The sequence below is a fragment of the Lottia gigantea genome (genome assembly GCF_000327385.1).
Source record: "Lottia gigantea unplaced genomic scaffold LOTGIsca_13, whole genome shotgun sequence".
Lineage (NCBI taxonomy): Eukaryota > Metazoa > Mollusca > Gastropoda > Lottiidae > Lottia > Lottia gigantea.
Window position 1 is genome coordinate 1,739,125 of NW_008707425.1, and position 15,882 is coordinate 1,755,006.

A 15,882-nucleotide genomic window follows, 5' to 3' on the forward strand; every position below is an offset into this window, starting at 1 on the left:
GTAAGATTTTTTTTTTGTGTCTGTGTCACAGAATCCACTTTAATAACACTGATAGACAAAGATTCAGATGGCAATATAGTGGTGCATATCAAGGCAGACAATTCTGGGCTCAAACGGAACTACAGTGTACTTTGTGATACAATGGGCCCCTCACTAAACTTTAACATTAATTAAAGATAGACTTAAGTCTGACTTTTGGTATGCACAGACCGCTTGATTTTTACGAAAATTGTGCTTATCATTTACTTGAAAAGATATAAAATGAAAGCTGTGGTGAAGTTACCTCATTAGGTGACTTGAGCTAAACTTTGTTGGTTGCAGACAAGAAATAGAGAATTACTTAGATCAACTACACTGCAGTTACTCAAAGAATTGTTAAATAATACATCAAACCTTTTGGAAATATATAGAGTTTCAAAGGCAGGTGTAGTGGAATTTATGGATATGGTAAAGTTTAACAATTACCAATGCTGATATCAACTTATTCATATTCCACCCATGTAACATCTATTGATAACTCTACGCTGGTATATTATGCATCTGGGTCCTCTAATTAAAAAATGGCATCCACCAGTCTATTGTCAGCAGAACTTTCAAAAGTATATCATGTTCAATAGCTAGCCACAAGTCTGATGCATCTGAGATGAAATAACCCAATTTTAGAGGGACATCCCGTTTTTCTTAAAAAGGTTTCATTATCAAAAACGTTGAAAATTATACCTGAAAATAATTCTCAAGTATGTTATTTATATCTAATATCTAATAACTTGATAATTAAACAGTTTTACCAAGTTTATAATGGTTTGATGTTCTCTACAATTAAGCGTTTGTTTTATTCAAATCCGTACAGTAGTTTTCTAACAGCTTCAAAAAAGTATTATGTATAAAACCATAACTAATGTTTTAAAATATTTTTGGCGTTTAAAAATCAACTGTTTGATTTTTATTAGTTAAAACTTACAGAAACGTTAAAGGCACATTTCTCTAGAATTTGGTGTGTAGTTTTCACAAATTTAGGCCAAAATATTTTTCGACCTACAAATAAAGCGGGATGTCCTTTTAATGTAGTTTCTATGATTTGGCTAATTTTGCAGCCATAGATTGTACCCATATCCCAAAAGGGGAACAAGCTGAACTTTTCAGAAACCGAAAAGGATGGCATTCTATTAATATTCAAGTAATTGGCAACCACAACCTCACTATACTGATATTGTAGCAATTTGGCCTGGGGCTACACATGACACGAATATTTGACAACAGTCCCATTGGAAGAATGGCAAAGTGGTAGCTATATTGATTTTGATAAACTTGGTGTGATGCTTTAGATTGATAAGATCTCGGTCAAGTTCGAATTTGACATATTTTCGATGAACGGTTTTTGAGATATTGCCCTTGACTTTGAACGCCTTGAAATTTGTTAAAAATTGTTCGTGAGCAGGATTGAAGCTACAGTTTTCATCCGATTCTGATGAAACTTTGTGTGATCATTGGAATTGATAAGATCTCGTACAAGTTCTAACTTGACGCATTTTCGATGAACGGTTTTTGAGTTATTGGCCTTGACTTTGTTAAAACGCGTCGAAATTTGTTAAAAATAGTTCGTGAGCAGGATTAAAGCTACAGTTTTCAAACGATTCTTATGAAACTTGGTGTGATCATTGGAATTGATAAGATCTCGGACAAGTTCTAACTTGACGCATTTTCGATGAACGGTTTTTGAGTTATTGCCCTTGACTTTATTAAAACGCGTCGAAATTTGTTAAAAATAGTTTGTGAGCAGGATTGAAGCTACAGTTTTCAACCGATTCTGATGAAACTTGGTGTGATCATTGGAATTGATAAGATCTCGGACAAGTTCTAACTTGACGCATTTTCAATGAACGGTTTTTGAGTTATTGCCCTTGACTTTGTAAAAATGCGTCGAAATTTGCTAAAAATAGTTTGTGAGCAGGATTGAAGCTACAGTTTTCAACCGATTCAGATGAAACTTGGTGTGATCATTGGAATTGATAAGATCTCGGACAAGTTCTAATTTGACTCATTTTCGATGAACGGTTTTTGAGCTATTGCCCTTGACTTTGTAAAAACGCGTCAATATTTGTTCGTGAGCACAATAGAAGCTACAGTTTTCAACTGATTCTGATGAAACTTGGTGTGATCATTGGAATTGATAAGATCTCGGACAAGTTCTAACAAGAGATATTTTTGATCAACATTTTTTGAGTTATTGCCCTTGACTTCGTAAACACACGTCAAAAGTTGTTTTTTGCCCTTGATTGGAGCTGTGTGATTTAATTGTTTGTTGTATTTGGGTTATTGACATGATTTTAAAAAATTTTGTGGAATTATTCAGCATAAATAATTTCTTCAATATGAGAAAATTCGTACTTTAGTCACTAAAGACTGTTTTATTATTTCTGACAGCTGCCAGTTGGCGAATGTTACCTTGCAACGCAAGCTGTCTTTGTGTTTATAAATTAGCGAAATTAGCTTCTGGATTGGTGTTTTTACAATATGCAATCATTTTAATAATCACATATAAGCTATCTTTTGTTTAGTCATACCTGAAAACTATCTTTCGTTCGGTAATATTTGAATTTAATTTTTCATTCAGTCATACCTGAATTCCATCATGGTGTTTTTATCAGGCTTTGTTATTGAAATGAAAAATTATAAACAATTGGGGTTCTTCATGATGTAATGGTTCTATAGGCCTACAGTCTAAATGTCTTTCACGTGTTGAGTATGTGACACTTGATAGGTTTCTAAATAGGAAAATCTAGTTATGGTATTGCATGTTTCAACTGGAAATATTAAACCGTAGAATTTTATCGGGAACTGAAATGTGTGGATAAACTAGGCTCCACTGTATACCATAACGGTACATAAAACATTTAAACAAATATTAAGGCAAGGTATCTTTAAATGAACATTTAAAACTTTGATTTCTATTAGTGTTGACAAGCTTGACAGCTTATTTACTATAACTGCACCATGTTAAGTAAATTGGATTATGAAATGAAATTATTTGATTTACCCAAATTTTTCGTCGAAATTAATCAAAAATGCCCTAAATATGGTGATTCTGAGCTCTCAAACGATATACAACATTTTAAAAATGGCTGCTTGAGGAGGTTGGTGATAAAGAGCTCCAGAGCTTCAGTTAGTAAAGATATCTTTATAAAGTGAGAATAACCAGAATACTTTGGCAACAAGAGTGTACCTAAGTCAGGAATAACTAGTGAAATTCTTGTGACTTTTTGAAAACTGATTTTGGAAATAGAAGCTTTTTTTCTGAAATCCTTTGTTTGGTGAATTCACAGTGAACTCTAGCTTGAAGATAATCAACCAGAACAAAAAATACAAACAAGTATTAGTAGGCTGAGAATAGGAGTAAACACATTTATAGTCTTAACTGACCTGTCTACAGTGATAATTACACTGTTCAGTACAAAATGTCAGAAAATCCACTAAAAGAACAAGAGAAAATTCAACCCCAGTTCCAGTCAGAAACAAACACTGGTTTAACAGATTTACAGGATAGTGTAGATATTCTAACAACTAAAATAGAAAAAATGTTGACAAAAGATGATCTGAGAGAACTAATTACAGAAATAAGGTGAGTTAGATACCTTAACTAATTCATTGGAATCTAAAATAGAAACTGTAAATATAGCACTGAGCATTTAATTAGAAAGTGAAAATAGTTCTCTCAAGGAACAACTAATTGATACCCAAAATGAACTTAAGATCACATCAACCAAAGTGAACAAAGCTATTGTAATGTCCAACTATAATGAACAAAATTCCCGAAAATTAAATATTAAAGTTCTTGGGCTGAAGGAGGAAAACGAATCGTTGAACACAAAATTTCTTGAATTATTCAGAGAATGTACGGGGATAACGTGTGATATTCAGGATATTTAAGACATCCATAGATTGGCGTCAAAGTCAAATCCAAAACCAGTTATAGTGAAATTGGCAAACAGTAATATAAAAACAAATATTATTAGAAACAAATCTGAATTCTTCAATCGTGGAATAAAATTTTTTGATATCACCTTTAAAAACATGCATTTGATTAAAACATTGAGAGCCAACAGTCATGTTGAATCCGCTTGGTACTTTAATTGTAATGTTAAAGGCTCATGGGAAGGGAAAGATTAGAATGGATTTGTTTGACGATGAACTCAAAGTCTTAACGGCCCCTGTGCAACAATAATGTGAGGAAACAGACCATGCAAAGTAGTGCAAGCCCACTACAGTTTCATGTTGATACACATTGAATTACATATTCTACCAAGTCCTGTTCTTATTTTTCTTCATGCTTTTCTGTTTATGCAGTGTAATCTAATTAATTGACACTAAAAAAGTATACTCAAACTAATTAATTAATTCCTCTCAGTGTAATCATCCCTTCTTTTTATACATGACACCATGTCACTTGTTTGCTTTATTGATTTTCTTTGTACAAATGTACTTTTATAACACTTGTAAATATTTATTGGTGATTATAACAAATCAAATGAAAGTGGTTAAATATCGTTTAAAACGAAATATTATGCAATATTCTATTACTCTATACTACTATATCTTAATGTTTTCTTATAAGAAACTAACTGTATGTCTACTATGTTTCATCATTAGCAACAAAAGGGTAGTGATATTTGATAATGGCTGATCTAAATATCATTTCAGTCAACTGTAGGGGATTGGCAAATAAACTCAAAAGAATTGATGTCCTCGAATATTTGAAACAAAAAAAATTTGATATATGTTTTTTACAGAATACACATTGGGATAACAATATGATATCCAAAATAAAATTAGGATGGGGTAAAAATTGTGTGATATGCCCATATAAAACCAATTCAAGGGGCATTGTTTTTTTGTTTCGGAACACATTTGAACTAGAAATTATAGATACAATAATGGATGATAATGGTAATTTTCTCTTCCTTAAAACTATAATCAATAAAGAAAATTTACATTTTTAAACCTGTATGGTCCCAACAAAGATAGTCCCAAATTTTACGAGGAAATCGAGGAATTAATTTCAAAAGCTATTAACTGCTACTTAGTAATTGGGGGTGACTGGAATTTGGTTCTAAACTCGTATGTTGATTCAAAAAACTATTTGAGAGTTAACAACCCTAAATCAAGACAAAAGGTAATAAACTTTATAGAAAAATATGACTTATATGATATATGGCGACAACGACAACCGTTTAAACAGGCCAGACTTTTTCATCATTTCAAACGATTTAATTCCATTTATTAAAGAAGCCAGAATACTACCTGGTTACAAGACTGATCATTCCATGGTAAATTTAAAATTAAATACTACCTGTTTTAGTAGAGGACCAGGATACAGGAAATTTAACAACTCATTGCTTGGCGATCATGATTTTGTAGAAATTATAAAAAAAGAAATACTTTTCATGAAAAGACAATATGGTCTTACCCCTTATTCAGATAGCTTTATTTTGGAAAATTTAAATATGCAATTCAATATTGATGACCAAATTTTTCTTGAAACATTATTAGTTTACCTTCGTGGAATTATTATTTCCTACTCAAGTCTAAAAAAACGTAAATCTAAAGAGAACCAAAACTAGAAACAGAGATACAGAAAATAGAGAAATGTCTCTCAACAAACAATGTTGAAGAATATACGAAAATGAAAGAAGATCTAGAAAATTTGAGGCAAGTGAATTTATCGGGATCAATAATTAGGTCCAGAGCAAAGTGGTACGAAGAGGGAGAAAAGCCTAGTAATTACTTTTTGGGACTTGAAAAACTATACAACAAAATTCATTAAGGAGTTAGAGGATGACAAAAGGGAAAGAATTATGGGACAAATGGAAATAATGAACGAACAAGAAAATTTTTTATAAAGTATTGTATTCTAAAAACTCAGAAAATACTAAGGATATCTTTGATAATGAAATTTGGCAATCTTCTAAATTTAATGTGTTTACAATTCACAAGAAAGAAAGTTTAGAAGTAATTATTACATTAGCAGAACTATCAAAAATGAAATTAAACAAATCTCCCGGACTTGATGGTTATACTGTAGAATTCTTTAGATTCTTCTTTAATGAGGTTGGAAATATATTACTAAATTCCATTAATTTTGGATACACAACAGGGTTGCTTAGTGAAACACAATGAAAGGGTGTAATAACATGTATACCAAAGCCAGAAAAATCATGGTTATATCTTAAAAATTGGAGACCCATATCACTACAAAATGTCACATATTTATAAAGTAGCGTCTGCTTGTATTGCTGAAAGAATCAAGTCTGTCCTGCCCTCCATTATTTCTACTGATCAAACGGGTTTTATCCCAGGCCATTACATAGGAGAGAATACAAGATTATTATACGATGTGATGTTTGAAACAGCAAGGCAAAAAATACCAGGTCTAATCCTCCTGATTGATTTCGAGAAGGCTTTCGATACAGTAAGTTGGAATTTTATGCAAAAAACTTTGAATATTTTTAATTTTGGTCATTCTCTGAAGCGCTGGGTGGAGGTCTTTTATACAAAAACTGAATCGTGTATTTCACAAAATGGTCACCTTTTTTTTTTAACCTGGGTCGTGGATGCGCCATGGGGACCCTCTTCTCTTTCACCATACCTTTTTCTAATATGTGCGGAAATTCTATCAATTTTAATCAAAGGAAATAAAAATATAAAAGGTATTGTAATTAATAATGATGAAAAATTGATATCACAATTTGCTGATGATACTGCAGTTCTATTAGATGGCACAAATAAATCATTAAGGGAAACATTAAAGACTTAAGATAATTGTTACTCCATGTCAGGTCTTAAGGCAAATATTAATAAAACTAAAGCAGTGTGGATTGGTCATGTCAAGATAAAAACTTAATTTGGGAAACAGAGAATTTTAAAATGTTGGGTATCATATTTAATACTAATTTAGAAGACATTGGCAAAATAAATTTTCAGCAACATATACAAAGTTTAATAAAATTGATGAATATGTGGTCATGGCACCCATTGACGCTAATGGGAAGAGTTTGTGTCATCAAATCATTGGTTCTACCCAAATTTATACACCTTTTACAATCACTACCAAGCCCAATAGAACAAATATTTAAAGAAATTGAAGATCTCTTCTTTAAGTTCATATGGAAAAATAAACCAGATATAATTAAACGTGATATACTGAAACAAGATTTCTCTGTAGGAGGTCTAAGAGTGCCTGATATCCGAGTCTTTAATCATTCTTTAAAAATTACCTGGGTAAAACGCTTATGGCAAAATCAAGACAAATATAAATATTTTACAAACAGCTTTCAAAATTTTAATCAAATGTTATTTGCTAGTGGTGCTCTTTATTTGTCTTATCTTAATGTTGAGAATCTATTTTGGAAAGATGTCTTTAACTCTTGGAAATTGTTTTGTGTAGACATAGTTACATAGAGGCGTTAGGTTAAATACTGATTTATTAGACAATGATGGCAGTACTTATTCCTTCTCTGATTTCAAAAAGGTATTAAATTTAAAATGTGGCACTTATCTAGACTACGAAAGATTAAAACAAAAATGTAAAAATCTAAACATGATGATTGATGGAAATAAACAATATGTTATGGGGCCGAAACAATCTTTATTTTATAAAAATCTTTCAAATAAAACTGGAAATCAACATATCTATAATATTTTGTTCACAAAAGACATTTGTCTACATAAAAATGAAATAAAATGGCAGGAAAACTACCCAAATGTTATATTTAATTGGAGTCACATATAGCTAGACAGTCCATACATAATCCAAAATAATTGAAATGCAATATAAAAATTTTACACAGAATATTGAATATTAATCCATATTTATTTAAAATAAAAAAATCGAATAATAAATTATGTACCTTCTGCGAAATATATGAAGAAACCTACAAGCATCTCTTTTTAAAATGTAATAAAGTTGAACCATTATGGAATTATATCGAAGATTTGTTGTCAAAATGTGATAATAACATTGTTTATAATATCGAAAATATTCTATTTCATAATCGAAATCACTCAAAATTATCAAACTCAATTACTTTTCTTGCAAAATATTATATTTACTACTGTAAAAATTTGGGACATAAGTTATCGATTAACGCTATGACCGCATATATCAAATGTCAAATTAATACAGAGCAGTTTATTGCTAACAAAAAGGAAGAAGATCAAACTCAGAATATTTGGGAAACATTTCTATAATTATTATGATGTTACTCTACAATCATACGATTGTAAAAACCCCTATAGTTGAAACGTCTCGAATGAAATATAATTTTAATGATGAGACAAAAGTTTAATTATTATTATATATTCATTGAAAACATTTGCAATTTTTTATTTAAAAAATTACTGCAAACATTATTGCTTATTAATTATAGGGAATAGATAATTTTTTCAAATTGAAATGATTTTGACCAATTTAATCAATTATTATAAAAAAAAATAATGTTAAAGGTGTCATGATGTAAGTTAAACTTACTGAGACACCAAGGAACCACGCCCACTGCTTAATTGACCCACTTTATTATTTCTTATCCGAATTTCTTCAAACTTGGTATATACTTATAAAAATGATTAGTGCTTCGCAGGAAAATATTGAAGTGTACAACTTCCTTATCTCTTATATATATTTCATCAAACTTGGTATAGTTGTGTATAATCAAAATTTAAATTGGATGAAAATATTTTTGAGCATGAACAGCTTTCATATTCCTTATTCAAATGTCATCAAACTTGGTTTGTTGTGCGCATGCACATTACCAACTTTTTTATTTATGTGTATGTCTATAATCCAAATTTAAATTTGATTATAATATTGAATTTGTGTCGTAATATGTTCACCTTCATATGTACCTGTTTGTCGAAACAAGCCCTGCATCAATACTGTTAAGGGAACAGTTTTAGTTTTATTTCTATTTATATTAAAGGGTATTAATCTTAGTGGTGGTCAAAAGCAAAGAGTTAGCCTTGCCCGTGCTGTATATAATGATGCAGATGTTTATTTAATGGATGATCCTTTAAGTGCTGTAGATTCCCATGTTGGGAAGCATATTTTTGAAAATGTTATGGGTGCTAATGGACTACTTAAGGATAAGGTAAGATCTAGTTAAATCATAGTAAATTTTGAGATTTTAAGATCACTGATGATTGATTGAAACATTCTGTAGGTTTTTTATGTCTGCAGGAAAATATACAATGAGGTGCAAGACACACAATTCAATTTACAAAGCTCTTCAAAGGTCCAAATCTAGTAATGTGCTTTTAAAATCTGTTGTAGAAATAAACTGGTCCTCATTCTAACATATTTCATTCTTTTTTTTTTGTTTCCAACAAGTCTCCCCTTCGTTATTGATAGACACATGAAATATTAGTCTGAAATTCGGTGATGTCACTTTTTTTTTCGCCCACATGAAATATTGGCGTCGCCCATGTCTGTCTGTTGGTCTGTCTCCATCAACAATTGTTTATTGACTGTCTATCAGACACAATTATTGACAGAATAAATTGAGTTATTGCCTTTGTTCTTGACTCACAAGCCATCATCAATGATCAATTTATGAAGCTATATTGGGTATCTGTCATGATAAGAATGTTATTAAGCAATTACTTAATGAAAATTTGGATGTATATTGTAAGCTGTGGTTTCATATGTAATGAAACATTTCAGAAGTAGAAATATCTTTGTTGGACTATAGTAAAATGTGAAAGTACAAAGGAGCATTCTACTTTTTATACGCCCACATGAATATGTGGTCGTATATTGTCGTCGCCCCTGTCCGTCGGTCCGTCCGTCAACATTTCTTGTGAGCACTACAGAGACTACAGTTTTTATCTGATTTTGATCAAACTTGGTGTGATGCTTTAGATTGATAAGATCTCGGTCAAGTTCGAATTTGACATATTTTCGATGAACGGTTTTTGAAATATTGGCCTTGACTTGAAATTTGTTAAAAATTGTTCGTGAGCAGGATTAAAGCTACAGTATTCAACCGATTCTGATGAAACTTGGTGTGATCATTGGAATTGATAAGATCTCGGACAAGTTCTAACTTGATGCATTTTCGATGAACGGTTTTTGAGTTATTGCCCTTGACTTTGTTAAAACGCGTCAAAATTTGTTAAAAATAGTTCATAAGCAGGATTGAAGCTAGTTTTCAACAGATTCGGATGAAACTTGGTGTGATCATTGGAATTGATAAGATCTCAGACAAGTTCTACCTTGACGCATTTTCGATGAACGGTTTTTGAGTTATTGCCCTTGACTTCAAAACACGTCAAAATTTGTTAAAAATAGTTTGTGAGCAGGATTGAAGCTACAGTTTTCATCCGATTCTGATGAAACTTGGTGTGATCATTGGAATTGATAAGATCTCGGACAAGTTCTAATGTGACGCATTTTCGATAAACAGTTTTTGCCCTTGATTTGTAAAAACGCGTCAAAATTTGTTAAAAATAGTTCGTGAGCAGGATTGAAGCAACAGTTTTCAACCAATTCTGATGAAACTTGGTGTGATCATTGGAATTGATAAGATCTCGGACAAGTTTTAACTTGACGCATTTTCGATGAACAGTTTTTGAGTTAATGCCCTTGACTTTGTAAAAACATGTCAAAATTTGTTCGTGAGCACAATAGAAGCTACAGTTTTCAACCGATTCTGATGAAACTTGGTGTGATCATTGCAATTGATGAGATCTCGGACAAGTTCTAACTTGATGCATTTTCGATGAAATGTTTTTGAGTTAATGCCATTAACTTACGAAAAACGCGTTAAAATTTGTTTGTGAGCACAATAGAAGCTACAGTTTTCAACCGATTCTAATGAAACTTGGTGTTATCATTGGAATTGATAAGATCTCGGACAAGTTCTAACAAGAGATATTTTTGATGAACATTTTTTGAGTTATTGCCCTTGATTTTGTAAACACGCGTCAAAAGTTGTTTTTTGCCCTTGATTAGAGCTGTGTGATTTAATTGTTTGTTGTGTTTGGGTTATTTTGTGGAATTATTTAGCATGAATAATTTCTTCAATATGAGAAAATTCGTACTTTAGTCACTAAAGACTGTTTTATTATTTCTGACAGCTGCCAGTGGGCGTATGTTACCTTGCAACCCAAGCTATCTTTTTGTTAGTCAAAATATTTTTTTGGTTTTTATGATAACTATACACAAAAATTTTAAGAAACTTGTCTCATAACATATATTATCTGAAAGTTTTAACTAAACAATCCGACAGTCAAACTGTTTAAAAACATAACATAGCTTTTAGGTCGTTATGCCTTTTTATACGACATGGGGGGGGCGTATATTGCCGTCACCTCTTTCCGTCCGTCGGTCTACAAGGCACATTTCTTGACTGATTTCGACAAAACTTGGTATGGTTGTTTGTAATCACCCAAGGATGAACCCTATTGAAAATCAGACGAATCAAAAAATATTTACTATGAGTTATTGCTCTTGTTCTTGAAACGCTCGTAAACACTCTAGAAGATGCAATTCATGACAGATTTTGATGAAACTTGCTATGAGTGTTCGTTTTTGTCCAAGGATAAACCCTATCGAAAATTTGAAAAATATTTAGTATGAGTTATTGCCCTTGTTCTTGAAAACGCGTTCAATTTTAGCGTGTAAACACTCTAGAAGGCACAATTCTTGATGGATTTTGACAAAACTTGATGTTAGTGTTTGTAATGACCCAAGGATGAACCCTATTGAAAATCAGAAGAATCGAAAAATATTTAGTATGAGTTATTGCCCTTGTTCTTGAAAATGCATTCAACTTTTAGCTTGTAAACACTCTAGATGGCACAATTCTTGACAGATTTTGACGAAACTTGATGTTAGTGTTTGTAATCACCCAAGGATGAACCCTATTGAATATCAGAAGAATCAAAAAATATTTAGTATGAGTTATTGCCCTTGTTCTTGAAAACGCATTCAATCTTTAGCTTGTAAACACTCTAGAAAGAGACAATTCTTGACAGATTTTGACAAAACTTGGCATGAGTGTTTGTTATCACCCAAGGATAAGCTCTATTGAAAATCAGAAAAATCGAAAAATATTTAGTATGAATTATTGCCCTTGCTCTTGAAAACGAGTTCAATTTTTAGCTTGTAATCACTCTAGAAGGCACAATTCTTGACAGATTTTGATGAAACTTGGTGTAAATGTTTGTAATCACCCAAGGATGGACCCTACTCTAAATCAGAAGAATTGAAAAATATTTAGTATGAGTTACTGCCCTTGTTCTTGAAATCGATTTCAAATTTAGCTCTTACACACTAAGAGGCATGATTGTTGCTGGATTTTGACAAAACTTGCTTTTATTATTTAGTCCCGCACTGAAGATTGAATATTTGCCTTCTAAAGTTTTCATGAGCTAAAAATTGAACACGTTTTCAAGAACAAGGGCAATAACTCAAACTCAATATTATTCATTATCGCCCTAAAGAGTTCAAAAGAAGTGTATGACTGAAGGTTGAATATTTCATACTGGTGATTGTTACTGTATTGCTAAATATTTTTATTCAAAATCAAAGCTGCTAGTGGGCGTATATTACCTTGCCTGGCAAGCTATCTTTATATCGAATATGGGGTTTGTTTATATGCTTGGAAGGTAGTTAGGAGAAATGTTTATAGTTTTATAAAAAAAATTATTCGAATTAAAGTTATGTCTGGTTCTAATGTCTAATATATTACGCCTTTAAGGTTCAGTGCCAAATCAGTATTGTACTTAAAGCCAAAAATTAATTTAAAGGCTATCTTTTTTATACGTCCACATGAAATGGGGGGTGTATATTGTCGTCACCCATGTACGTCGGTCCGTCCACAATTGCTCGTAAACACTCTACAAGACACAATTCTTGATAGATTTCGACAAAACTTGGTGTGAGTGTTCATAATCACCCAAGGATGAACGGTATTGAAAATCAGAAGAATCTAAAAATATTGAGTATGAGTTATTGCCATTATTCTTGAAAAGGCGTTCAATTTTTAGCTTGTAAACACTCTAGAAGGCACATTTCTTGACGGATTTTAACGAAATTTGGCTTGAGTGTTTGTTATCCATACATTGCTGTGGTGTGCTGAAGCTCCTGTCTATGGTGAAAGTAGCAATGATGAAATTTGTAAATTTGTTGATTCTACAATTACATGCAGTAGAATGATGGAGGATGAAAATTTGGCAGAGTTTGTGAAATATCAAACTCACAAGCATTCACACACTTGTATCGATTTGGTTTTCCCAAACCTCCTATGAAAGAGACTATAATTTTAGAACCACTTGAATGTGATTTTCCACATGTCCAAAATTTGTGTTGGATGTCTATGCTTGTGCAATGTACATTGCTTCGTACATAGCAAAATCACAAAGGGGTATAAGCGATATTTTACGCAAAGCTTGTGATGAAGTAAGAAAGGGAAATGGTGGAATCCGTGAGCAAGTAAAGGCGATCGGAAATAAATTTTTGAATAATATTGAAATTAGTGCCCAGAAGGCTGTTTACATTATACTACAATTATCTATGAGAAAATCATCTAGAGAAGTTGTATTTGTAAACACGTCTCCTCCTAATGATAGAGTGAAACTCCTTAAAACTAAGGAACAGTTAGAGGAGTTAGAAGATGATGATGAATATGTGCAGTCTAGCAATATGATATCTCGTTATAGCAAAGGCCTAAAAAATTGGAAGACATAACACTAGCACAGTTTGTGTCATCATATGATAAAAGAAAGCGTTATGTTAAACGTTCTAAAAATGTTGAACTTGAAACTTTAATAGAAAATGCTGAAGAGCATGACTCTGATTCTGATCAAGATGATGAAACAAACAAATCGTTAAAACGATCTGTTCCTAGGGTGAAAAGATATGTCAATTTTAACATTGATAAAGATCCTGAGAAATATTATAGAGAGTTGCTTATGCTCTATACTCCCCTGGAGAGATGAATTTGTAGACTTAATTGGAAATCATATTTCTTATGCTGAATGGTTTGAAGAAATGAGAGACAGAATAGCAGGTTTTGTTTAAAAATAACAGATCTGCTGTTGATACAGCAATGATTGCTGAAAAAGATAATTTGGATTATGCCTGGGACAAAGAAGTCCCTTCAGGTCAACAGCCTGAGAGAGGAGATGAACAAGAAGAACAGGATAATATAGATGTTTTGAAAGAGAAGGGCGAGCCTGTTAAATTTGAATATGACATTGGTCCAGATCTTGGTATACCCAAACAAGACACTGAAGATGCCATAAAATTGTACGAGATGCCAGAAAATGAGTATAGACATTTGATGAGATCTCTAAATGTCTATCTCAGAATGAAATTTGTAAATGACACATTACGTGTCATTAAGACATCTGAAAACCAAGTGGTGGGGCTGGTGTAGGTAAAGGCTTTGTTACTACAGCATTGTATCAAAGTTTACTACGCTACTATAAATCAAAAGCTGGTGATGACTATCAGACGATAAGACAGTTACTGCTAGCACCTACTGGTAAAGCGGCATTCAATATTAAAGGAAATACTATCCATAGTGCTTTGAAGATTCCAGCCAATCAAAATATGGAATATAAAAGTTTGGATTGCAGTAGATTAAATACCATTCGAACACAGCTTGGAGGTTTGAAAGTGGTTTTTATTGATGAAATATCTATGGTTGGAAATAGAATGATGAATTTCATTAACAGAAGATTGCAAGATATTAAAGGATCTCCTTTTTTTTGGAGGAGTACATGTCCTTGCAGTCGAAGATTTGTTTCAACTGAAAGTACTAGAGGTTTCAATTAGGTCGCATAAAAGGGAATTCCCCTTTTCATGGGTTTTCCCCTTTTCATGGGAATTCCCCTTTTCATGGGTTTTCCCCTTTTCATGCGCCCCTAATTGAAAGCTCCCATAACATAAAGCCCTAAATTCTCTACATTTCATAACTTCTTACAGCAAAAGACCTAAATTCTTACACCTATATTCCCTAAATTTCATAAATTCTTACAACCCTACATTTCATACACCAAAAACACCTTCAATCAATTTCCTACATTCCATCAAAAAAAAAGCATATTAAAAATACCCTTATATAAAATAACATTTTTAGTAGATGGGAGATAACTCTTTTTGGATAAAAAACAGACTAAATTAACTCATTTAAAAATAGGATTCTAAAACACGAACAACACAGATTCGAAGATTATTCGGGCGACGGTATCTTTTCTTCATTATTTTCTCTAGGTAAAACAATAATTCCAAAAGTAGCTAGCTTTATTTCAAAAAACAAATCACTCATTTCAAGCGGAGTGAAAGCCATCGGCTCAATCGCTGAAGCAGGAAAGAGTATAAGCGATACAGTGAAACAATCTAACGAGTTGACAGAATTAGAACTAATAAGAGAACTTCGAAACAGGAGATTAGAAGAAAGGAAAGGAAAAGGTTTTAAAGTTATAGGATAAAAATGATGGTCGCTCACCCTCCAAAAACTTATTTCGGTTCAGGAGATATACAAAAATCATTGGGTTCTCTTCCTGGATTTCCATGGGCGAAATATCCCGGAGAAAAACATCTCCCAGGGCATAATTATACAGGTGCAGGCACAAGGTTAGATCTGCGATTAGACGAAAACGATAAACCCAAACTAGGGGAAGATCCAGTCAATAGAGTTGACGCCGCTGCGCTCAAACACGATATTTTATACAGAAATAAAGACATAAAGTTTAGACACGAAGCAGACAAACAAATGATAATAGAACTTGAAAATATTCCAAATCCAACTTTCAAAGAGAGAATGGAAAGAGCATTAATCATTAAACTGTTAAAAGCAAAGATGAAATTAGGTATGGGATTGG

At 32.3% G+C, this 15,882-nt stretch overlaps 2 protein-coding genes across 2 annotated transcripts; both read left to right on the forward strand.

Moving 5' to 3' along the window:
- Positions 1-8,969: 8,969 nt before the first annotated feature.
- Positions 8,970-9,155, forward strand: LOTGIDRAFT_111468 (hypothetical protein; the record flags this gene model as incomplete). Its single annotated transcript, XM_009048942.1, has 1 exon — positions 8,970-9,155. A coding segment is annotated over one exon (186 nt), but the record flags the coding sequence as incomplete, so codon positions are not given.
- A 4,947-nt stretch (positions 9,156-14,102) lies between these two features.
- Positions 14,103-15,489, forward strand: LOTGIDRAFT_157163 (hypothetical protein; the record flags this gene model as incomplete). Its single annotated transcript, XM_009048943.1, has 2 exons — positions 14,103-14,428; positions 15,333-15,489. The coding sequence occupies 2 exons, from the start codon at positions 14,103-14,105 to the stop codon at positions 15,487-15,489; spliced, it is 483 nt and encodes a 160-aa protein (XP_009047191.1).
- Between the last annotated feature and the right edge of the window lie 393 nt (positions 15,490-15,882).